This window comes from Phacochoerus africanus, chromosome 2, assembly GCF_016906955.1.
Source record: "Phacochoerus africanus isolate WHEZ1 chromosome 2, ROS_Pafr_v1, whole genome shotgun sequence".
In the NCBI taxonomy this organism is placed as follows: domain Eukaryota; kingdom Metazoa; phylum Chordata; class Mammalia; order Artiodactyla; family Suidae; genus Phacochoerus; species Phacochoerus africanus.
In genome coordinates, this window is record NC_062545.1 from 97,576,867 (window position 1) to 97,602,543 (window position 25,677).

At 42.4% G+C, this 25,677-nt stretch overlaps 1 protein-coding gene across 4 annotated transcripts in view; it reads right to left on the minus strand.

The window, feature by feature from the left end:
• Positions 1-4,566: 4,566 nt before the first annotated feature.
• The window catches only part of EPG5 (ectopic P-granules 5 autophagy tethering factor), a 117,567-nt gene continuing 96,456 nt past the window's right edge, over positions 4,567-25,677 (minus strand). For all 4 annotated transcript variants that reach the window (XM_047764107.1, XM_047764098.1, XM_047764089.1 and 1 more), the window contains 9 exons: positions 23,712-23,887; positions 20,970-21,155; positions 20,019-20,228; positions 19,185-19,329; positions 11,609-11,851; positions 9,560-9,776; positions 8,833-9,048; positions 7,189-7,303; positions 4,567-5,266 (listed from right to left, as the gene is read on the minus strand). In XM_047764107.1, the coding sequence (XP_047620063.1) occupies positions 5,084-5,266; positions 7,189-7,303; positions 8,833-9,048; positions 9,560-9,776; positions 11,609-11,851; positions 19,185-19,329; positions 20,019-20,228; positions 20,970-21,155; positions 23,712-23,887 (1,691 nt within the window). In that variant the 3' untranslated portion in view covers positions 4,567-5,083. The remainder of the gene's footprint in view (positions 5,267-7,188; positions 7,304-8,832; positions 9,049-9,559; positions 9,777-11,608; positions 11,852-19,184; positions 19,330-20,018; positions 20,229-20,969; positions 21,156-23,711; positions 23,888-25,677) is intronic.

The window sequence follows — 25,677 nt, forward strand, 5'->3', positions numbered from 1 at the left end:
TATAGCTCAGATCTGATCCCTGGCCTGGGAACTCCATATGCCAGGGAGTGCCCAAAAAAGGAAAACAAAATGATTAAAAGAGAAAACAAAATGATTAAAAGAGAGAGAGAGAGAGATCCACCACACATAGATTAAATTTAATCTGGTTTATTTGCAGAATTTTACTTAATTTTACTCACTTCTTCCTGTGTCTCATCAATATGTAAAAACTCCTTTGCACAAGCATGTAAAATGCCAACAATGAATAAGAAGTGAATATTGCACATTTAATGACCAAAATAAGTTGTGGTCTTTAAAGGCCACACTAGGCATGTGAGAGGGAAAAAAAAGAGTTGAACACATTTAAGAAGTATTTGCTGCCACTTGAGTGATTTAAGCCATTGAAAGGAAAATAAATCCTAACCCTCAGTGCTCAGGAGATATTACATCTGTACATTAAGAAATAAGAGTTACAATGAACAACATTCCTTACTGGTTTCTTTACCCCAAAATAGGGTCAGTAGTTTAATTTTTTTTTTCAAGTTATAGTCATCAGAAATCGGGAACCTATCTAGACTGAAGGCAATTTCAACCATAGCTTCTATAAAACGTGTAATGCCTCCATAATCTGAGAAGGTCACCACGGACCAGAACAAGGTCAGTCTTAGCACCTGGCTGGAGGCCAAGAACTTATCCAGCACAACCCAGATGCAAATGGAAGATTATGGGAGGGGCTTTTTTTCTTGAAGCAACATGCTTATTTTCAACGTATTAACTCTCCACTTTGCTTAATAAGACAAAGTTAACTGAGTGAAAATTGTTCCAGCTACTAGCTTAAAATAAGCTATACAGTTGGTCCAAAATGCGGAGCAGAAGGTTTTGAAGGATAGGTACAAAGTACCTTATTTTTGGACCTACCACGTAGGCAGGGGATGAGACCACGCTCTGGCACCAAGTGATGGCAGACCAACGTCTGGAGTTTGACTCACCACTGCCTGTGACAACCAGACTCAGATCAGGCACAGCTGCTGAGAAGAGAGGCTGCCACGTGTCCAGGGGAGCGAAGTTTGCTGCTTGACGCACACTCATGTGACTAACCCCCAAGGCAGAGACCAGGCCCAGGGCATGAGATGTAAGGAGGTGAACTCTGTTAGCGCCTGCAGGCCGGCTCCACCTTCCACGTGCGCCCTAGGTGCCTTGTCTGTGTCACCCACGGCCTGGCCCTGCTACTCCTGGGCACTGGCCCTTTTCAAATAACATGGGCTAATTTAGGGCAGCCCTGTTAGACATCGTACAGGAAGAGGACTAACTAAAGGTTGAGTTTAGCCTGAAGAGGACTCTGACGGGCAGAGTCAGATGTGTGATGAGGTAAGAAACGTCTATAGTTCTGAGGGTCTGTCCTGAGGGGCAGGGGAGCAGCTCCACCAGAGTCGTGACCCGTGTTACCAGGAGGCCAGATTCAGCTCAGTATAGAGCAGAACTACCAAGGCTGCCCTGGCTGGTCCATGGGGGCAGGGCCACTGGGCACAGGAAAGGACAGAGGAGAGGCTGGAGGATCAGGGCTGGGATCCCTGCCCATCAGATAAGCTTTAATGCCCCTGCTCCCTTCAAAGTCATGATGCTATGGCAACTACTTTCTGCTCCAGAAGAAATTATTACGGTTAAAAATCTAATAGGAAACTGCATCACCTTCACTCCAAAGGAAGAAAGGGTGTGGACACTCTGGTATAGTGGACACACTGAGTGGAAGAAGGGGCTGGCACTTGGTTAAAGCGAGGCTGAGCTTCTCTGGGAGTTTTCATTGTCTTGACTCAGCTTCCTCCACCTCAAAGAACTGAGCGACTCAAGCAACCCCCGGGAGGCCAACAAACTGATGATGAAACAGCCAGGTTCTGCCCAGGAGCTTCGACAACATGTAGGGTGGGTTCTGACTCCTGTCAGGCTGAGCAAACATGTCAGCAGGACCCCCTCCCTCTGCATCCTGCCTCCAGCTGAGAAGCTGGGGAGGCGGGCAGGAGATCAGGTGGTCCAGTGTGCCTCTCTGACCCATCCTGTGTGAACCGCAAAAACATAAGTGGAGAAGTTCCCCCTGCGGCTCGGTGGTAACAAACCTGACTGGTATCCATGAGGACGTGGGTTCAATCCCTGGCCTTACTCAGTGGGTTAAGGATCTGCCGTTGCCATGAGCTGTAGTGTAGGTCAAAAACGCAGCTCAGATCTGGTGTTGCTGTGGCTGTGGTGTAGGCCAGCAGCTGCAAATCCGATTTGACCCCTAGCCTGGGAACTTGTTGCAGGTGCAGCCCTAAAATGAAAAAAAAAAAAAAAAAAGAGTGGAGAAGCAGAGAAGTGCTTTTTTATCAAGCATTCCTTTCTGAACCAGGACCCGCTGCTGGCCACATGCGGAACCATCTACACTAGTCCAGCTTCAATGCTTGAGCAGACTTGGTCTTACTGATCCAGGTATCTATGTGCATCACCAGTAATTGTCTCAAACTGGCCCTGCGCTCTCTGGAGGTGACTATTTTTCCAGTAAAGGCTCATTATCCCTGAAAGCCAGTGGGCAGACTGGTCTGTTCTTTCCCAGGAGACTACAGAAATATCTGTGACTTTAAAGCAATTTCTTAGCCCAGAACCTCTCAGAGGAACCTATGCTGTGAGCAAAGCTTCCACTATTAAGCATAAAGAGGAAGCACTTTTACTAACCATCTCTGATGACCAAGCTAACAGTATCAAAGAAAAAAAACATGACGTCAGGCATACAAATCTACAACAACTTTAACAACTGGAATACCTTACAAGATAGTGTGATATCCCTAAAAATCAGATGCTTACCCGCTACAACCAAAGACTGATTTATTTTTATAATTTTTACAGAGTAAATACATTATAAATACTATAAACCTTCAAAAATTAAGAGATTAAACATAACTTTCTTTAAATGTATGTACTACCACTCAAATTTTTCACATTCCAGGATATCAATAATTACATCCTCCTCAAAGAAAACGGCACACAAAATATTTCCTGCCATAAAATCTTTTTTGCTTTGTAGGGCTGTACCTGCACGGCATATGGAGGTTCCCAGACTTGGGGTTGAATCAGAGCTATAGCTGCTGGCCACTCAATGCAGGATCCAAGCCGCGTCTGCAACCTACACCACAGCTCATGGCACCACCGGATCCTTAACCCACTGAACGAGGCGAGGGATCGAACCCGAAACCTCGTGGTTCCTAGTCAGATTCGTTTCCGCTGTGCCACAATGGGAACTCCTCCTGTCATAAAATCTTTGTTGCCAAATCAGCCATGGAACTGTTCATAGCTTCTAAAATGTCCTTATATACAGCATGGGGAAGATGACTGATTTTGAAAATGGAGAGAAGCTCCAAGGAAAGCTCTGAGATGTGCCCCTCAGAGGCTACCCAGGAGGATCTTCACCAGAGCAGGTCCGTGGGGCAGAACTGCTGTGTCCCACTAAAGAGGGTCAGAGTAAAGAACAGTTCCTACACACGTCCCGGGGTCGGGTAAGTGCTCCAAAATGATATCTGGGAAGAGATTACCATTCAGTTAATCTATACCCCGGCCCCCCCTCTAAGTGACTAAGACATTTTTAGGTAAATATCCTTGGTTATAAGTAACTCATAAACCAAAGACACATTATGCCAGCTGGACAAACAAAATCAATTTTGAGCCGACAGAATTATGAATATGATGGTGGAAGTCAAAGTGCTAATTCCTGGGGGAGGGGGGATGACAAGAGCAAGAAGATGGCAGAAAGGCATTCCCGCTGTGGCGAAACAGCATCGGCAGCGTCTCTGGAGCACTAGGATGCAGGTTCCATCCCTGGCTCGGTAGAGTGGGGTTAAGGATTCGGTGTTTCCGCAGCTGTGGCTCGGATCTGATCCTTGGCCTGGGAAGTCCATATGCCACAGGGCAGCCAAAAAAAAAAAAAGCAGATGGCAGCAAAACAAGCAACACTGCAGACAGGCTTTGGTAATGAATGAGCTGGTAACAGAAGGCACATGGCAATAACAAAAAGCCAAATTTCAGTGAAGTCTCCGGACCTGACCCAGTTCCCAAGGACCAGTGTTTCAGCAGGTTTGCTAGCTGCATTTGAGCTTAAACAGGGAGTGAAGAAACAGGCAACAAAGACAGAATCGATTCTCAGTGTCTGTCCACAGCAGGACCTGCAGATATCAAACTTGGTGTCTGGCAAGAGTGCAAATGTGGATTTCTCCAGGAGCCAGGTAAGTGACGTGAATGAAGGAGCAGGCTGGGGAAGGACGAAAGGATGTTGTGTCTACAGTGAACTGGAGAGGATGTGCCCTGGCTACACTCCAACCTATGGGACCAAACAAAACTCATCTGTGCATGACATGCTCTCCACAGACTGCCAGCATGTGCCCCCAGCCCCCAACCCCATGTCAATGGATGGCTCTTCTGCATAAGGATGGCGCTTCCATGGCTGGATGGAAACGGACCTGTCACCATCTCTGCTGCCCACTATAATCAGGATCAAGTGGTCACATTTTAGACAAGGACTCCCTTCAATATAGCATTCTTATCTCCCTCCTGAGAGAAATAATATCATACTTTCAAACTGGTGTATTTCCCCACATTTGAGAAATGTAGAAATTTTCACAGCTTTTTTCACCCTGAGGAAACACAACTGGGGTGTAAAAGTGAGGGTTAGACATGATTCCCAAAGTAGTTAGATCTGGCACGGGAGTCTCAAGCTTTAAATCAAACGGGAGAAGACAGAAATGGAGACACAGGAAAGAACCCCATCCTGGGGTCTCACAGGACGACTGGGATCTTATGAATGGCTCTCTACCCAAGTAAAATTTAGTAAGTTTCTCCTGTTGGATGAATATAAAAACTACAAAGTCCCTGGAACGTTTTAAGAGCTAAGGAAACACACACATACACATGTGCGCATGCACAACAGAATTCTCTAGTGCCCACCAACTTGCATCTAGGTCAGCTAACTAACTCATTGGCCAAACTGCGGTGAAAACTGAGCAAAGTTAATCTGTGCAACAGCAAAGGTAAATGTAAACGTAAACAGCAACAGGGTACTCAAGAGCCTTGGTGGGACTATCCATTACTATCGTATGTTGTCCAAATAATGCACTTCTGGATAGAGGCAGTTCACAAGAAGAGCCAGGAAGCTTTTCCCATCTTGGAGGCAGTGGCCAGGGTGCTTTATAAATTTTGTGGCTTGTGATATCTGATCTTGGTATTCCATGTACTGCTTACTTGATGTCAAGGATTCAAGAGCACTCAGGGCCTAAAAGATATGGAAGATGGGAGGGTTAACCACACGGATACATAAAACGTGACTGCAGCAGGGGTAGCACACCAATCCTCGTCATCCCGCACAACTGTGAGCCTCTAGGGAAGCCTGCAGAACTGGAACTAGAAGTCTCAGAGGCATGCACTGATCAACCACAAGCAGAAGGCGGCCAGCAGTCCACGCCACTCAGGTGTTTGCTACCTTCCACGTCCAGCCTTCCCTCCTCCTGGCCTGTGCTGTCTCCGGACCCCTCCCAGCAGAGAGCCGTCGCTGCGGCCAGGCTGGTCTTCTTGCCTTGGCCTCCTCCCCCAGCATCTGCTGGATCCCCTGCTAGCTCTCTTCCTGGAGCCTCAACTGAAAACCACAGACATCAGCCACCTGTGAGACTTGTTTTAATTAACTGTTCAGTTTGTTCTTCAGTTACAAAGTAATGTCATAGTAAACCACGTAATGAGACGAAATTCAGAAGAAACCAGTGGCTAAATGCTGCTGAGGGTAAACGACAAGGGCGTTCTATCAGCCAACAGAGAGTACAGATCAAGTTGCTCTGGCTTCCGCCCAACAGAAACGGCAAAGTTATTCCTCTGCTTCTCTTCAGGAATAAAGAAAGAAAGGCATTCCTTGGTTCTACAATTTTAATTTTTCCTTCCTTCATACTGGGAGAAGAGAAGAGAAAGACTGTACTTAGGGGGGAAAAAATCAGAGCAATGGTTCCTCGGCAAGGCAAGTTTTGCTTTCCCACAATACGAGCTCAGCCACTACCAAGATTCTGAATGTGAACCGTGAAGTCCCCTGTCCTTTCCCTGTTATTTACGGGGGCATCTGCCGTAGCAAAAGATGGAATCTGCTTGGCTCAGTAAATAAGGAGGGAGAAGATTTCATTGTGGATGGTAGGCTCAGAAATACATTACCTGATAATTTAAGAGAGAAGTTTTGGTGTTGAAGATAAACAACTGAAAGGATTTGGGTACCAAATGAAATGCCGTATGAACAGTTAATCTAAGAACAAGAATCAGTAGGGACAGGCCCTCCTGCTAAGCACAGTGTCCATAGGTCTCTCCCTCCCTCCCCTTTCTGTTTTTTAAAGAATGGTCTACTTTGACAGTTTGCCTAAGAGTAATCATTTTAGAAAAAGACGACTTCTGGGAGTTCCTTTAGTGGCTCAGAGGTTACCAAGCCCAACTAGGATCCATGAGGATGCAGGTTCGATTCCTGGCCTTGCTCAATAGGTTAGGGATCTGGCATTGCCTTGGGCTGTGGTGTAGGTCGAGGATGCAGCTTGGATCCCAAGTTGCAATGGCTGTGGTGTAGGCTGGCAGCTGTAGCTCCATTCAACCCCCAGCCTGGTAACTCCCACAGGCCGCGGGTGCGGCCCTAAAAAGCAAAATAAAATAAAATAATAAAAAGAGTCACACTATCAAAGCCAAAGTCAATCCTAGACTGGCTGGCCCATGGCCTTGAGTCTTCTACAATGGCAGTAACAGCACTCCAGGCAAGTGCCTACAAAATCCAATTTAAAATCTGAGACAGGCATGGGAAGCAGGTAACCATTTCCACTAAGGAGAGCCCAGCAGAGGGCATGCTATGCACCTGCATGTAGAGACTACTGTTTCACCTCCCAGGGAAGGCCCGGTGGGAAACTTCTTAACCATAAAGCTTTTTACTTGGAGTTCCCATTGTGGTTCAGCAGATTATTAAGAAACTGACTAGCATCCATGAGAATGTGAGTTCAATCCCTGGCCTCATTCAGTAGGTTAAGGAGCCAGCATTGCTGTGAGCTAGTGTAGGTTACAGACTCGGCATGGATCTGGCATTACTGTGGCTGTGGCTATGGTGCCAATTCAACTCCTAGCCTGGGAACTTCCATATGCTGTGGGTACAGCATAAAAGAGAAAAAAAAAAAAGTTTTTACTGACCTGCTGAGCTCTCAGGGTCAGATGTAATTCAGAGCCAGGCTTCAGACGAATCTGATCCTCAGTAGGAACCTGAACTGAAAGGAAGGCAGCCATGCCTCGGGCAACCACTCGGAACCTTAGGTGTGAGGGAGGGATAAGAAGCAAGCATTTAAAAATAAACACTATATTCTATTTAAAAAAATAAACATATCTCCAGACCTACTGTTGTTGTTAGCCTCTTCAGAAAAACTGTAAATATGACCACAGAGTCTTTTTCTGCCCTTCCACAATCACTGCCCAAAAAATGAAAGCCTAATTCAGACTCAAGGATGAGAGTGTTGGCAAAGACAGAGAATAACTGGTACTCTCAGACACTGCTGGTGGGAATGTTAAAAATGGTGTGCAGGTGCTATGGAAAACACTCTGGCAGTTCCTCAAGAAGATATATAGAGAGTAACCATATGACCCAACAATTCCAAAAGAACTGAAAACATGTAACAAAAACTTGTAAATGACTTTCACAGCAGCACTATTCACAATAACCAAAAGGTGGATATGATGCAAATGTTTTTCAATTGATGATGAAACAAAATGTGGTAAATCCATGCAATGGACTATAATTCAGTCATTCAAAGGAAAGAAGTACTGATGCATGTAAAGCTATGGATGAGCCTTGAAACTTTACGCCAAGTGAAAGAAGCCAGACACAAGAGGCCATGTATTATGTGATTCCATTTATATGAGATGTCCAAAACAGGATATATATAAAGTCAGAAGGTCCATCAATGGTTGCCAGGGACTTGTGGGAGAGGTGAAGAGGCAGTGACTGCTTAGTAGCTATAGGATTTCCTTCTGGGGTGATGAAAACATTCTGGAACAAAATAGCAGTGATGGTTGCAACACATGTTGTAAATGTACTAAATGTCACTGAATTGTACATTTTAAAGGGTTACCATGATAAATTTTATGTTATGTGTATTTCGCAATTTAAGTAAATCAAATCACAGTCTTTCTAAATTCTATGATAAAGGAGCACGACGTCAACTGGTCTGGACTGGGTGGCTGCAAAAGTTGCAGCAGCTGTTCCACAAGAATGAGGACATCAGAATAGAAGAACTCTTCAACACAGATAAGGCGTTCAAAAGAAAACCATGATGCCAATAAGTCTCAGGAGATAAAACGAGGTTGGTGGCAAAATCTTTCATGCCTCGGAATTTTTAGCAACAAAAATCTGGATTTATTTCTCATTCCTTGTCCTTCTTATCAGTTGACTCCAACTCATCTTAACAGTTCTGCTAAACCAAGTCCCTCCCAGGACCTGGTTGCCCTGACAAAGTGCAGCCGACCGAAGTATTTTAACCTAACTCTGCACACCAGCACTGGCTCAAAGGTGAAAAGGCAATGAGTAGTGCGGTCAGGTTACAAAGTCAAAATATGACAAGAGAAACCAGTAAAAAAAAATATTCTTTGAACAAAAAAGTTGTTTTAAAATGGGAAAAAATTAAACATGCTTTCTAAAATATAGAGGTCATCAGGCTCTGTTTTTTCTTAATCTTTGGGGGGGAATGTAACTCCTAAATGAAAAATCTACCAAGTACTGCACCCCCTAGGTAGGGGCAGATGTCTGAGGCCCACTGAGAAGATCAGTGGCAGCTGCTTCCTTACCTGTTGGACAAGGGCGACTTCCGGCCCAGCCCAATTGCCCCGAGAATCCCTGAGCTGAGCCTCTCCTCGGCAAGCAGGCTCTGTCGGCCCTGGAGCATGAGCAGAATTCGAATGACAGACTCTGTCAAGATCGAGTCATTCTGCTCCGTCTGAACCAGGGACAGCTGCAGGACTTGGTGCCACCACAAAAACAGCTTTGCTTCCTCCTGCATAGAGCTGGGGGGCAGGGCAGGGGAGGAAAATCAAATTAGAAGTAGATTCTTCCCACTCTCCTTTAACTGCAAGTCCACACATGCATTTTAAGCATTAGGGACATTTAGTACTTAAAAAGCTTAGGCTGACAGGCATGATGTTAATAAAGTAATGGGACAATAAAAGAACAGCTAATATTTATTGACCCTCCGACATGCCAGACACTATATATGAGCTCAGTGTTCTTTCACTTAAGCCTCCTAACAACCTTTGGAGATAAACACTGTTAGCCCTACCTAACTGCTAAGGAAGCTTAAGGTGGTGCCTCAGAATGCCTATTTTAGGAAATAAAAAGCCTGCTCAGAGAATTGGCCCATGTGAGTAAAATCTCTCTAAAACATCACTGTCCCTCACAACCTTGTTTGTTTCTTATATAACACTCGAGTCTGTGCGCTTAAATGGACACTTACTTCAACCCACATTCCAAGTTTTCCCAATCCGGTGGGTTGGCGGGAGCAGCCAGAGGCCAGCATACCTTGGATACACCTGTTCCAACCACTTGCTCAAGATGAGTAGCACTTTCATCTCATTCCTCAACGTCTGCTCACTATTTAGACACTGAAGCAAGTAGACATAGAGGGTCAAGTAGCTGCCAAGCGACAGGCACTCCTGCAGAAACTCTTCGATGGTGAGCTCAGGAACTTGAAGGGACACCAGAATGGGGCCCCATCCTAAATTCTGATTGAGGGAGCCTAAGGAAAGAACATCAAGAGCAGAGGCCAAGATAAGAGGAAGTCTCAAAACTATTTAACAAATGAACCTTTTCACTTTAAAAGCTTCATGTCAGGAAAACGCTGCTCACTCTGGCCCCATTTTCAGGAGGGCCTGAAAATGCTTTGTAGCTTGGACTGAAAGCCCTCATGCTAAATGCCTGTGCCCTGGCTGCCAGTATAGAGGGTTAAGAAGTCAGAATTCAGGGCTGTGTTTTCATAAATCAACTTCTCCACCATATTATGATCATTAAAATCACATGTATGGAGCTCCCGATGTGGCACAATGGGATTCAAGGCATGGCTGCAGTGCCAGGATGTAGGTTCGATTCGTGGTCTAGCACAGTCATTAAAGAATCCAGTGTTTCTGCAACTGTGGCTTGGATCTGATCCCTGGCCCAGGAAGGAACCCCATATGCTAAGGGGTGGCCAAAAAAGAAAAAAATAAAAATAAAAATCACATGTAGACACTGCCCATCCCAGGTACCTAAGAATTTTAACTTTACCTAATACCATTTTTGAGTATAATATGAATACTTATGCTTTCCAAAGGGAAATTATTATTACTCTATCCATCATAAGCATTTTTTACTTATCGAAACTTAGTTGACTTAGATCTTGGCGGAAATTTTTGAAAATGTTTCACAAATTGAAAAAAAACAAACTTGGTTTTAGTAATAAACAGCTAACAAACCTGGACCCAAAAGTGTTCTCCTAATGGTTCTCAGCTCTTTGAGAAGAATAAGGGTGGGGTGACATGATGACACACTCGCACCTTGCATGGGGGACACAGGAAAATGGACTGTTGGTGGGCTGTCAAGGAACATGGACTCGAAGGGGTGAGTTACAGGCACTTCCTGGCCTTCCCACTCCAAGCCCTTCTCTCTCCGCTACTGTTGCACTATGATGTGAATCTGGGTATTAAAATTGAGAAGTACCACTCTGGGGAGTTCCCGTTGTGGCTCAGTGGTTTACGAACCCAACCAGCATCCATGAGGACGAGGGTTCAATCCCTGGCCTTGCTCAGCAGGTTAAGGATCTAGCATTGCCGTGAGCTGTGGTGTAGGTTGCCAAGCTGGCTCAGATCCTGCGTTGCTGTGGCTGTGGTGTAGGCTGGCAGATGCAGCTCTGATTGGACGCCTAGCCTGGGACCCTCCATATACTGTGGGTGTGGCCCTAAAAAGACAAAAGACAAAAAAAAAAAACCCAACAACCTGAGAAGTACTGCTCTGAGCAAGTTTTCTTAACTAGACCAGGCTTTTCCCAGAATCGGAGAGTTTAGAGGTAGGAAATAAGAAAGGCAAATTGAGGGGGGAAGGGGGGACAGGAAAGAAAACTTCTTCATAACAGTTTAAAACATATGACAATAAGCAATAAAAGGACTTCTATGAAAAATTGTAACAAGTGACAAAACAGAAAAAATTAATATAGTGGCTCATTACTACACAGATTCCGGTTTACAGCATTTGTTTTCAGGACTGTAACTAGGCCTGTGACAGACGTCATTTGCCTATCATAAAAGGATTGGTCTAACACTCCAAAACCCACACAAAATGAACTCAAGGTTCCCTTCATTGAAACCTGATGGCATCAATAGACATGGCCAAAGGTTCTCAGGTAAATTGTAGATAAAGAAAACTCTATTCTGAAATATCAATGTTTACAGCGATAAGAGAGTGGTACAGTCTCTTACTGGGAAAAGTATTAAAAGGTTAGCTCCTTTAGACGAAACTTTAATCTTTTACATTAAAAGATTAATCGTTAATTTGATTAATGAGGAATCTAACCAGAGCCCGACATGACGGTCTTCTTACCCTCTTTGAAGTAGGCAGTGATGCAGGCTTCCGTCGTCTCGGCCATGTGGCGGACAGAAGCCAGGCTCTGGCAGGCTGCTGTCAACAGGGGCAGCACCACCAGCCCGTGCACTTTCTGCCCGATCCAGGTCCGGATACTGCCCCGGAGGAACTCTGCTGTTGGGATTGTGGCGTTGTTCATCATCATCAGGACCTCCATAAAGAGGCTGCTGAGGGCCATGTGGCGGGTCTGGCTGTCCAGATCTGAAGGGGAACACACAGGAGCACACACGTGCTTGGAACAGGCTGCTGGTGTGGCCATGTGCACGTGATGAAGGCAACAACAGTGCTTCAAGGAGCTGCTCTCTGGGCAGATGTAAAATTCTAGCGGCTGCTTTCACAAGGACAGAAGGAAAACTCTGGAGAGTGTACATATTTTAAGGATAGGATGTGGCACATAGATATTTCGTAAGAGCGAAGCCGGAACTATTCCAAGATCCTTGGTTACAGAGTGATCGAGTGATACTTTAATAAATATATGTATCAAGCTAGTGTGAAAGAACAACTTATTTATAACACTATGCTCATTGGAAAACACAATACACAGATCTCATAAGTAGTCTGGTACACTAATTAGAAACAGTATGTCCCCCTACCACTGCCAAAGCTGTTGGTAATTCTAGAGTGATTTATATAGAATGCAGGTTATTACATAAAACTAAATATAAAAGGAAAGGAAAAACCTTTTTACAGGCTCCTAAGAGCAGCTCTTTTACTTACTTTTAAATTTTTTTTATTTATTTATTTATTTATTTATTTATTTATTTATTTATTTATTTATTTATTTGTCTTTTGTCTTTTTAGGGCTGCACCCTTGGCACATGGAGGTCCCCAGGATAGGCGTCTAATCTGAGCTGTAGCAACACCAGATCTAATCAGAGCTGTAGCAACACCAGAGCCACAGCAATGCCAGATCCGAGCCGCGACTGCAACCTACACCACAGCTCACAGCAACACTGGATCCTTAACCCAGTGAGTGCTGCCAGGGATCAAACCCGCAACTTCATGGTTCCTAGTCAGATTCATTTCCGCTGTGCTAGGACGGCAACTCCTATTTGTTGTTTAAACAAGAAAAATGGACAGACTGGGTCTTTCTAAAACATTGAGAAGTGAAAAAAGAATACAACGGAAAAAAGAGTAAATTCACTTTACAAGAGAACAAATTCCTTCTTTACATCCAAAAACAGAAAATAAATTTCACTGAGAGTGTGTGGAGAAAACTATTCATCAGGCCAAATTTTTGCCAACTATTTCTAATTATCCTTGAACTAGGTACCTTGTTTTAAGGGAATAGAATTGTGGCTTTCTCACCCTGAGACTGTAGTACTTATATCAGTGCAAGTGGGGAGGTCTTACTCATCGCACCATCAAAGCAAATTCACTCACCTGCATAGCGCTAAAGAATCCCTAAGTTAGTGTTATCATAAGACTTACTATCAAGGACTTTTTTTTTTTTTTTTTTGTCTTTCCATATCCCTGCAGCATATGGAAGTTTCCAGGCTAGGGGTGAAATCAGAGGTGCAGCTGCCAGCCTACACCACAGCCACAGCAACACCAGATCCAAGCCACATCTTCGACCTACACCACAGCTCACAGTAACCCTGGATCCTTAACCCAGTGAGCGAGGCCAAGAACCAAACCTGAGCCCTCACCGATATTGGTTGGGTTTGGTACCACTGAGCCACAATAGGAATGCCGAGCACTTTTCAAAAATGTTTGAGAAAGGTAATAACATTGCACGTCTGTGAATACATTTTTTCATCTATTTGTATGGGTGTAAATATTATTGGTGTGGGGGAAATGAAGTTGCTCAGGCTCTTTTCACTTGACTTCTGCTTGACAGCCATGTTGTTCTGGTGAAGGATGACTTAGCAACCATTACATAACTACGTTCACCTGGGTGCATCCACAGTAGGGTAGGATGACGATCACCTCTTATGTAAATAACATCTTGGCATATTGCCATCTTTGTTCTGCTCTGGTTTATAAGACAGACAGGACTTTCTGTTGCTAATGCCACCTGTGAAGCTAATAAAGTGATGTCTGATCTACCCACCGCACCCCCGTGCCCCGCAACCACTGGCTCTTTTTTCGGTTGCCCGAATCCAGAGTGAACCTGCCTGGTCTCCAGAGAGACTGCAAAACACTGATAACAAAGGACTTATCTCTGAATTCTAGCTGCACAGCAATTTTCATTTTAATTTATCTTTTAATTATGATTCATAGGAACAAAAACGACTGCAATAAGCTTCCTAATAGATCCCAGCCCCTCTCCTTCCTAGTCATCATCAACACAGCCAACAGATATTTTCTTAAAAACCAGATATGATCCCATCATTCTTCTGATTTAAGATCTTCCTAGAATGCCCTTCACTCCTTTGCCTGGCTATTATTCAGCCTTCCTGGCCCAATCACATAGGACCAACTCCAAATTAGCTTCTCTAGTATTGCGAGTTAATTTTTCTTTTTTCCTTTTAACAGTCACTGAGTGTTGCTGAACTTTCCAAGCTAGTGCTTTAGGTGCATTATCTCATTCCATATGTACCATATCTATATGAAACAGGGACAATTACTATCCCCATTCTGCAGATGAGGTTATACAATTTGTTCAACATCACATAGCTCATAAGTGGTGAAGCCAGGCAGTCTGGTTTCAAAATCTGTATTTTAACTATCATATTAGATACCAAAACTACAGATATGTCCAGGAAGTTTCTATTGATTTTTCGTTCGCCAATTCCAACAAACTCAAACAGCCCCCCCAGTGTTCTGTTACTATGCTTCCCTAAATATTATAGTTGCCTACTTTCAAATAGTATTTAAATGAACATAAAAATGTTTGAGGTTCATCCACAGCGGTGCAGATTTTCACTGCTATAGCATATTCCATTACAGGAATACATAACAATTGATCCTTTCTACTGAAATATGTAATGTTTCTAGTTTAGGACCCCCTCAGAGGCACAGGTGCATACATTTCTTTTGCTGTATACTAAGAAATAGAATTCTGGGGCATGGGACATGCAAACTAGCAGATGATGCCAAAAGTGGTTTACCAATTTACTGTCATCAGCAGTTTATAAGCTACACTGATCCAGAGTCTCGCCTATACTTGGTATTGAAACCTTTTTAATTTTAGATATTCTGGTGGATGTGACATAACATGTTACTAAGGTCTTAACTTGCATTTCCCTAAATATTAACAAGGTTTAGCACCTTTCCATATGTTTACTGGTTATTTGGGTATTCTTTCATGGAATGTCAATTTAAGGGTCTTGTTCATTTTTTTCTACTGAATTGTCTTTTTCTTCCTTATTTTAGCAAGTATGACAATTTAGTCATTAATATTCAATTTAATGACTGATATAAGTCAATCTAAACTTACTATGTTACTATATGCTTCTGATTTGTCCCTCCTATTCTATACTCCTTTTTCTTTTATTTCCTTCTTTTGGGTTATTTCTTCTTATTCTTTTTCTTCCTTTTAGTTTGGAAGTTAAATACTCTTTTAAGATTCTCATTGTGTTTTTCTTGCAAATTACAACATGCCTTCTTGATTTTTCAAAGTGTTAACTGATTCCCAAACAATGCAATAGTTTTGGAACAATCTATTATCTGTCACCTTCCTATTGTTGCCATAACCCAACAACCCAACACTACTATTTTATAGAGTCAGACTTCGTGTAGATTTACCTACGCATTTATCAGACTCATTGTTCCATCCTCATCTCCTGCTATTTATCTTCTCTTCATTATCTCCTTCCTTGCATGGATTTTGGTTGTATTTTGCTCTTCTTTTTCTAATTTCTTAAGCTCAATATTTATCAAATTAATTTTTGGCTTTTAAAAAATATTAATATAAGCATTTAAGGACATGAAGTTAAATTTCAATTTAGGTGCATTCCACAAGTTTTGGTGCTCTATTTTTTTTTTTAATTTAGTTCTAAATATTTTAAACCTCAATTATTATTGTTCCTTAGGTCATCAGTTATTTAAGTTTAATTACCAAAGTATAGTTTTCTTCCCCTCCTGGTTATAGTTTGTTACTGATTTTTAAATTCATTGCACTGTGGTTAGAGCATGTGGTCTATCTGATACCAGTCCTTTGTGAGTGACTGAGAACCCTTTATTTCTAGTAACAGGTCAAGTTTAAGTGTTCCATGTGAGGCTGATAGTGTGCACTGTTCACTTATGAGGTCTCTCATTCTCTAGATATGCACTACATCCATCTGCGCTACTCTAGACTGCCTATGGTCCTACTGATTTTCTCTCTACTTGATCTACCAGTTCCTGTGAGACATATGTCAAAACTCTCATTGTGAGTGAATATGACATTTCTCTGCCTAGTTCTGTCCATTTTTTCCATATGTATTTTTTTTCTGGTGCAATGATCCTTGTATTAATTTTCTTTATTTTATTTTTTTTATTTTATTTATTTATTTATTTATTGTCTTTTCTAGGGCTGCACCTGTGGCATATGGAGGTTCCCAGGCTAGGGGTACAATTGGAGCTGTAGCCACGAGCCTACGCCAGAGCCACAGCAACACAGGATCCAAGCCATATCTGTGACCTACACCACAGCTCACGGCAACGCCGGATCCTTAACCCTCTGAGTAAGGCCAGGGATCAAACCCACAACCTCATGGTTCTTAGTCGGATTCGTTAACCACTGAGCCACAACAGGAACTCCGATCCTTGTATTAATTTTCAATGACTTGCTTCATTTCTACTAACGGAGCATCAGTCCATTTACATTTTCTGATATACGTGAATTATATCGTTTTGTTTTGGCTATTTTTCTCACCTTCTCCATGCTTCTTACCTTCTTTAGATTGAACATATCTTGGTCAATCTTTTTTATCTCCCTTAACTTAGAAATTATACATTTTATTTCTATACTTTTGGTGAATTTCTTAGAATTTTTAACATTCATATTCTATCAAGACATAAACTTAATTTCTTGACCGTCTCACACAATATTAAAACTTTAGAGTCCTTTTAACTCAAACTCCTTCCCAACTTATATATATATATATATATATATATATATATATATATGGTTATATAATTTAATTTTAGCTTTTGCTTTATAAACCCCTAAATGATGATTATTGAAGGTTTTTTTTTGGGGGGGGTGTTTGTTTTTTTTGTTTTTGTTTTTGTTTTGCTTTTTAGCACCACACCTGCGGCATATGGAAATTCCCAAGCTAGCCACAGCCAAAACGCCATATCCCTGACCCACTGAGCGAAGCCAGGGATCGAACCCGCATCCTCATGGACACTAGTCAGATTCGTTTCCACTGCGCCGCAACATGAGCGCCCATTACTGTAGTTTTATTAGGCAGTTTTTGTTTATATTTACCCACATTTCACTACTTTCTCGTCTTATTTTTCCTTCTTGTGATCCAAGCCTTTCACTTGCGACACTTCTACTTAAAGAATACGCTTTATTTAGTACTTCCTTCCGTAATGTCCACTGGGACACTCTCAGTTTGCAGTGAAAATATCTTTATTTCATCCTCATCCTTAAAAGATGTTTTTTTCTTAGTTTAAACCCTAGATTTTAAGTCACTTCGTCACAGCACATGGAAGTTGCTGTTCACTGTCCTATAGCTTCTTCTGTGGCTACTGAGAAACCGGCTGTCCATGAAAACGTTCCTTTGTCACCGGTGCTTTTGCAGTTCCAGTACAGTGTGCACAGGTGTGAATTTCTATTTACCGTGTGTGAGATTTTCTGGGTTTAATGAAACTAAGGACCGTTGTCTTCATCAGCCCTGAAGACTGTCAGCTACTGACTCTCTGCAGTTCTATTTCTCCTCTCCTTCTAGAATCCAAATTAGATGAGTGAATACATGTTAAATCTTCCCAATCTATTCTTTACAGCCCCTTCACCTCACCTCACATTTTTTCTCTGTCTCTGTGCACTGCAATCCAGGTGTTTTCTTCGCACTTATTATCTAATTTTCTCTTTGGATGAGTTGAATCTGCTGTTAAATTTATCTATTAAATTTTATTGAAATGTTTTCATTTTTAAAGTTTTACTGAAGTATAGTTGATTTACAACATTATGATACTTTCTGTTGTACAACAAAGTGATTCAGTTATACATGTATACACATCCATTTTTTTCATATAGATTTCAGTTATACATGTATACACATCCATTTTTTTTCCCATATAGATTTTCACAGAATATTGGATAGAGTTCCCTGTACTATACAGCAGGCCAAATTCCATACAACACAGTGGATTCACACATACAATTTTTATATTTTCTATTTCGAAAATATCTGATTCTCTCTCAAATCTGCATATTTCTTACTGCTTCTTGCTTCTTACTGATATTTTCAAAGCTCTCTTATTTCATCAAACATACAGAAAATACTTTTTCAGTTTACTTAAGATAAAGATATTTCTTTAAGTCTTTACACGTCTGACTCTGCTGGCTGTTGCTCTCTGCCAACTTGCTTGTGGTATCTTCTTTCCTTGTGTATTTTATGTGATTTTTTTTTTCCCTCTGAGTTCATATTCCCTGAAACTCTGAGAATTGAAGAGTTGAAGAGGAGTTTCTCCAAAAAGGCTCTGTGGTCGCTTTCTGCCAGGTGTCTGGCAGCACTGCCAACTGAGAATTACTTTAAATTCTCAGGTTGTGGGGTTTGGGGGACAACCTACAGGTACTGTGAATTCTTGCTTCAAATGCACATGAGGGTCAGCTTGTACTTACCAATTTTCAAAAGCGGTATCTTCTCCCTACCACATAAACAGTTGACCAAATAGCGGGGTCAAAAAATGTAACTTTCTTTGCTTTCCTTTCTCAGGGCAGGTTGATTTCTAACACATCCTTACACTGAGGATGCCACCCTATGGGGTTATGCATGGGAACTTTCAGGCTCCCATGCTAGGCAGGTCCTGCACTTTATTGCCTTCCCTAATCTAGGAGGGTCAGCATAAGCCTTCAAGGTGAAAGCCAGCTTCAGAACTCCATCTACTTTTACGGGTTCCTCCTTTCATTTAGTTTCAATTTCTGAGATTTTCTGCTACATTGTCAATTACATTTTTGGTTTCTTGAAGACATTTTATCCAGCATTCTTAGTTGTTTTCAGCAGCAGAGGCAGTCAGGATGGCTAGTCCACCAAATTGCTGGGAGCACAAGTTCTCCATACAAAGCTTCTTTACACATCTACAGGTGATTGTGAAGTGCCCTCCCAGTAAGAGCCAAAACATCCAGGAATGCAGCTCACTGGACGGTCTCTGGTTATCTCTTAATCATTAGATCTAGTCCTCTAACTTAGCCCTTGCACCAGTTAATCTCACACCAGCATCTGACAGTGTGTACCCCTTCTCAAGTTCTTAACATTCGTACCGCCCCCCACTGCTGAGATGATACAGTGTCCCTATGGTCCAGTCATCTCTCTGACACTGCTTCTCTTAAAAACAAGAATGATATACCCTGACCATCTTCCTGATCTCAAAATGCCATAAACACAGCAGGAATGCATTTACTGAGTGAACACATGACTTCCCCGTGGTCACTTACCTGGTGGGTTAAAAACAATGATATCGTCCAGGAGCTTAGACATTTCCTGCTCTAGGACTGCTAAGGTGATCTTTCCATTTTGTTCCAGGGAGCTAAGGAATTGAACCATCTGATGAGTGAAGGCTCGGCATTTTGGAACTGCATCCTGACAATTAAAAAGAAGGATGATTCAAATGAATCTAGACAAGCAGTGTGAACTGAACACTCTTCGGGAGCATGGCACTGCCCTGACTGCTTCACCAGGGAGTGGTGAGGACAGAGCAGGAAACCCCATGAGGATGGGTGTGTGTAAGGCCCTATGGTGGAGAAATAAAAACCTTTGGTACCACTTAAGAGCAGAACCCATGTTGTCCCAGATTCCAGTACAATACTCTTTCTTTTCTACCACATTAATAACAACATTAACTACACACGAAGTACTTGCCAGGGGTTTTTCCAAAAGTCCATCATCTATAATTTCATCCCCACAACAACAGTTTGAGGCAAGATATTATTGGTATTATTGGTATTATTTCCAATTCAAGTGAGAAAAGCAAGGTCAGAATGGCAGTGAGTTGGGGATGTAAGTTTGTCAGTCCTCAAACTCTTGCTCATAATTTGCTCTCTTTCTGCTACAATCACATTCAGGTCAGTCAACCAATAACCCACTGCTGGCTCTAAATCCTTGTCACCTCTTGTTAACACTGCCAGGTACAGCCTTAATAAAACTGAAGGATCCAAGAGGACAAAATGACATACATCCTCCAACTTTTTCTACTGAGCTGTCACAGGGAAGCACTTATGCTCCCTCCAGCCCTGAAGAACACTCTCCTCTAATGCGCCCACTTAACTTACACGATGTTTCTGGCCGTCAGTAGGAATGGAAAGGCCTGCAGATACTTTCAAGAGCTTCACGATTAATTCAGCAGAAGATTCCTTTGCCAGGATGATGGATGGCTGGTAATGGCTGCTGAAGTAACCTAGCACACTCTGGTAGGACACAATATCCACAAGATGCCATGAGAGTGAGCTTGTCTGTCCTAGGAGAGTGAGTAGAGGTGAATCCTAAAAATGAAACACACGTTCCTTTAGTTTCAGAGCTCCTGCTTTCCCAGAAATATGTGTCTCCACCTATTATGGAGTAAACGTTAACATGGCAAAGACAAGCCCAGAACAGTTAAGATGTCAAATAAAGTAGCTGCTCAAGGTAGGAGTACTTGTGAAAGAAATACCCAAGGTCTTAGCAAAAAGCATTAGGATTAAGATTCCAGGAGTTCCCATCGTGGCACAGCGGAAACAAATCCAACTAGGAACCAGGAGGCTGCATGTTTGATCTCTGGCCTTGCTCAGTGGGTTAAGGATCCAGCATTGCCATGAGCTGTGGTGTTCGTCATAGACGAGGCTTCAATCTCAAGTCCCTGTGGCTGTGGTGTAGGCCAGCAGCAACAGCTCCGATTAGACCCCTAGCCTGGGAACATCCATATGCTGTGGGTGTGGCCCTAAAAAGACAAAAAAAAAAAAGTAAAGATTAAGATTCCAAAGTCCAATGTTGAAAGGAACTGTACGATCTGGTGGTAGAACAGGAAATTAAGGAGATGTAAGATGAAACTGGTTTTTATATTCTAACTTGCTGTGGTTCCCTTAGACTATGAAAATCAGGCACCTAGATGAAGTACAGCCCATAGGCCGTGAATACATTCACGCTGAAAGAGGTTCTAGGGAAGTAACTGAAAAACCACAGCTTCACGCAGGGCAAGGACCATTAGGACACATTATCAAGTCTTCATTAAGGCCCTCCGAGCTTACTGTTTGGTCTACCAGTTGATCTTCCTTTGCCAATAAAATCATCATGAAAAGGAGGCAGACGATCATGCTCTGGGTCTCTGGGTGTGGACTGGGACTCCAGGCATCAGAGAGCACACTGACCCAGTTGACTTCACAGAGGATGGACCCCAAAAATAAGAAGCAGCTCTTGGGGCTTCCTCGTTCCACCTAAAAGGAAACAGTGCTTTGAGCTGTCTATGATCTTGAAAATGTATACCAATCAATGTTTACTAAATTATATAGCTTTTAAATTATACTTCTTCCCAGATTATAAAAATCATTCATAATTCTATTCTCCCGCCAGAGATTTGGACTTAACATTTATAATATCTTTCCTTCCACATTCAGTGTATGTATACATTTTTCAGCTTGTTTGGAGTTCATTATTTATTACACTAGTTCTTAACAGGAGAGGGATGACCCTTCACAGCTCTAGCCAAGGTGGCAAATCCCCATGATACTCAGTCACTGGTTCTCAAGAGAGTCCACCACAGGCCTTAGATGTGCTGGGCATGACACAGGTGACCTACTAGTCAGTGGTTCCCAAAGCTGGGTGCTCATCAGAACCACCTGGAAGACCTGCTAAAAACACAGGCTGCCTCGGGGGAGGGGAAGAATGTGTACCCACAGAATTTTAAATGTCTCACATCTGGAGCAGAGGCAGGAATCTGCCTTCCTAACAAGCTCCCAGGTGGTACTAAGGCTGCTGGTCCTAGGACCACATCTGGAGATCTACTGTATTAGTATATTTAATTTTTACACTGCTTTGCTAATGTAATGCAATGTTATAAATATATCTCCATATCATTAGTCTTTATCATTTTTGATGACTGTATCATGTTTAATTAAATTCCATTTAAAATACACTAGGGATGGGGTGCAAACGTATTGTAAAGTATACAATCAATATCAAAGTTATCTCTTACAAACTACTTCGAGTCTGTTTAAAATAAAACATAGCTAGTTATCAACTTTTCCTGTTAAAAAGAGATTAAAGAGCTCAACTCCATGTGTAAAATCGCAATCAATGGACTCAACTGTTGATGATTCATGTCTGCTCGTTACTATCATCATTATCATGCTGTTTACTCTTTTCCCTTTTGGAAAATGATTCTTCATCCTCCTTTATAATCTGTTCTCTATCCTCACCCTCAACCCCCTCAAAAACATACCTTATGCCAACAAGACTCATGGAACCGAAACGTTCCCAGATTCTGTGCAGGTCAGAGTTATCTATCATTAGGCTCTTAGAGATAGTGAATTACAGTATCCCTTTACAGACTGTTTACCTAAATGCTCTCTTACAGCTTATTTATTTATTTGGGTTTTTGCTTTTTAGGGCTGCAGGTAAGGCATATGGAAGTTTCCAGGCTAGAGGTCTAATTGGAGCTACAGCTGCTGGCCTACACCCACAGCAACTTGGGATCTGAGCTGCATCTGTGACCTATAGCTCACAGATCCTTAACCCACTGAGCGAGGCCAGGGATTGAACCCAAAACCTCACGGTTCCCAGTCGGATTTGTTTCTGCTGCCCCATGACGGGAATTCCCCTCTTACAGCTCTTTTAAACAAATGTTTAATTCCATATTCATAATGATGGTGAATATCTATTTTAGTGCCTCTCTCATATACTAAATCTAGCTATAAAATCATTCTTAACTTGTATTTCACTAAGACGGCTATCCTCAGCTTTACTTAGACCTCAGCTACAGAGGTGGGGCTGACAAGCGCCGCACTGGGTGGGGTCTCCACTTAGAGCAAAGACTGCAATACACTGCACTGTCATAAATAACTATGGACCTGTAGTAAATTAAAGCACTTAAGACTTTCTCAATAATAAATGTGATATTAGTTAAGAGTAAACACAAAAGAAAATGACTTATGGCTATGAACAAATAAACTAAGATGATCACAAAAGGCTAAGGCAAGATTAAAGGATTTTTTTAAAAAAACAGAAACCTAAGAAGAACAAAACTGCCTGACTGATATGTAAGTGATACACTACTGTGACTGCTTTCTGTAACTCTTGCTTCTACTGCAAAAACTCCTCCCCACTTGTGGGGACGTTTCCAGGCCATTTCAGGTCTTTACATGATTATGATGCATCAGTGGCTGCCACGATGCACTCCTGTCTCCCACAACCTAATTACTCCCTTGCATAACTGCTTAAAGGAACAAATGGCGTGAGTACTGATTTACATTTTGCTTTGATAGAACATTTAACGATAAGTAATTTTAATGATACTATCCTAGAAAAACCTGCATACACAGAAACGTCAAGACTGAGCATGACAAAGTCATTAAACTAGGTAGTCACATGACAGAATCACCGAGGTCCAGGGGATGGCTGTCATGTTACAGACACAAATCTTTCTCTGGGTTTTAAAAATGGTCTTGGAGTTCTCCTGGGGCACAGTGGGTTAAGGATCTGGTGTTGTCACTGCAGTGGCTTGGTCACTGCTGTGGTACAGGTTCAGTCCCTGGCCCTCGAACTTCCACACGCCGTGGGCGCGGACAAAAGAAATAGTCTTGTAAATGCTGCCCAATCATCTACTAACACAATGAAATAACGTCCATGGGATGCTGCCCTACACAAGCACTGTCTGGGAAATGCAGGATGCGGGCAAGGTCCACATCGGCGCACACTGCAGCTGGGCCTAAAAACCACACTGAACAGGCTGCTCCCTAGAATCCAGGCTGTGACACACAGAGTGAAGGGCTCACCTTGAAGAAGGCCTCCATTAGCATCTGGTCAGGATGCAGATCCTTCCATGGGAGTTTCTGGTAGGCGCTGTGAAAAGCGTACAGAATGAACTCGGGCATTTTGGGTGCTGTACATGCTTCACAGTAATGCATCAGGTGTAACCGAAGGGCCCCTTCATCACCTGGCAAGAGCTTATCTAAAATTGAAAAAGAAAATATAGCTGAAGACCTTCTGGTCTATCTTTCAAACAAACAAAAAACTAATAGAAAACACAAATTTGAACTAAAAGTCTAAAACCTAACATTCTCAATAACCACCCAGTTTCAAAGATTTTTGACATGCCAGGGAAAACAGTGACAGCAGAGTGATGGTAATTCACTTACTTGTGTAACGGGAAGGACCAGCTGGTGTGTGGGAAATAGTAGGGGTGATCCGTTTTTCTCCGAAACTTTTAACTCTATGGCTTTTTAACTCAAATACTCGTACTCAACCCCAACCAACTCTAGGCATCCCTTTAGTCTGTTGCCCTCAGCGTGGATCAATTTCACGTATTTGGTCCTTCGTTCATTTGGCACCTTGGACAAAGGTGATGTTCCTCAAAAGGAAATGTTCCAAATGACTAAAACATAACCCTTGGTGCAGCAAACCTAGACTATTAACTGCCATTCAAGTCACTCTAAAATGAATCTCATACTCCCTGCGACCTGGTTCACTCAGTATTATCCTCACAAGTATCCATTACTTCAATGTCCTCGACAGTCAGTGGCAATGGAGGCATTTGAGCCTAAAATTTTTTCAGATTTTCTGGTTCTACACAAAGGGATGGACTTAGGCACATGTAAGAGAGAGCTACACACAACAAACACCGAAACCTGATGGGAGTTTCTCAATAGTAACTTTTGAAAACTGACCAATGAGCGTCAACATGCAGCACGAGTCGACGTGCATCTAACATTCCTGTGCCCTCAGTCCCCAGTCCTTATTTCATTCAACTGCAGATGTTTTTAACAACCTTTTAGGACAGGGGTGAAGAACAGCATTTGTTTAAATCTGGATTAAGAAGACGTAGTTTTGTTTAAATAAGGATGGATACATAGGAGAAGATGTCTAGGAGGTAATCTCTCTGGACCAGACTGAGCTTCTAGTCCCAGCCCAGACACAAATAAGTTCTGTGACCTCAGATAAATTCATTTTGCCTTTCAGGTCCTCGTTTTTCTCATCAATAAAAGTAGAGAGCTGGATCAGATGATCTCACTAAAAGGCTACAATACTTCTTCATCTTGCCATGCTCAGTTCTTCTGCTTCCTCTCTCTGAAACCAGTTAACAATTTTTTTTGCTTTTTTTTTAGGGTCACACCCATAGCACATGGATGTTCCCAGGTTAGAGGTCGAATCAGAGCTGCAGCTGCTGGCCTACACCACAGCCACAGCAACACCAGACCCAAGCCACATCTGTGACCTACATCACAGCTCATGGCAACGCCAGATCCTTAGCCCACTGAGTGAGGTGAGGTGAGGGATTGAACCAGCATCCTCATGGGTACTAACTAGTTGGATTCATTTCCACTGCATCACAATGCAAACTTCTGCCAATTCTTAATGCTGTCTGTGTAGCCTTCCATTCCTAGGCCACCTTCTGATTTTATACACACAGGCAAGAACTGTGAGTGCTCCCCCTTACACTAAGAAGCTAAAGCAAGAACCTCTGTGTCAATTTTATGCTCAAATATTTTTCTCACTATAAATACATTCTGGATGCTAAAAAGCAGCCAGAAGTGTACTACTGAGATTTCATGTTTTACTCATTGAACCAGTACTTATCAAATAGACACCGAGAATATAGCACTGTCCTAAGTCTTGTGGGGGTATAAAAAGAATTTTTCTGTGTCTAGAGTTTATATCTCAGAATTGTGTGTGTGTGTGGATCAGACATGTACAAGATCAATTAAAAATACCAGATGAGGCATATTTAGACAAAGGAATATT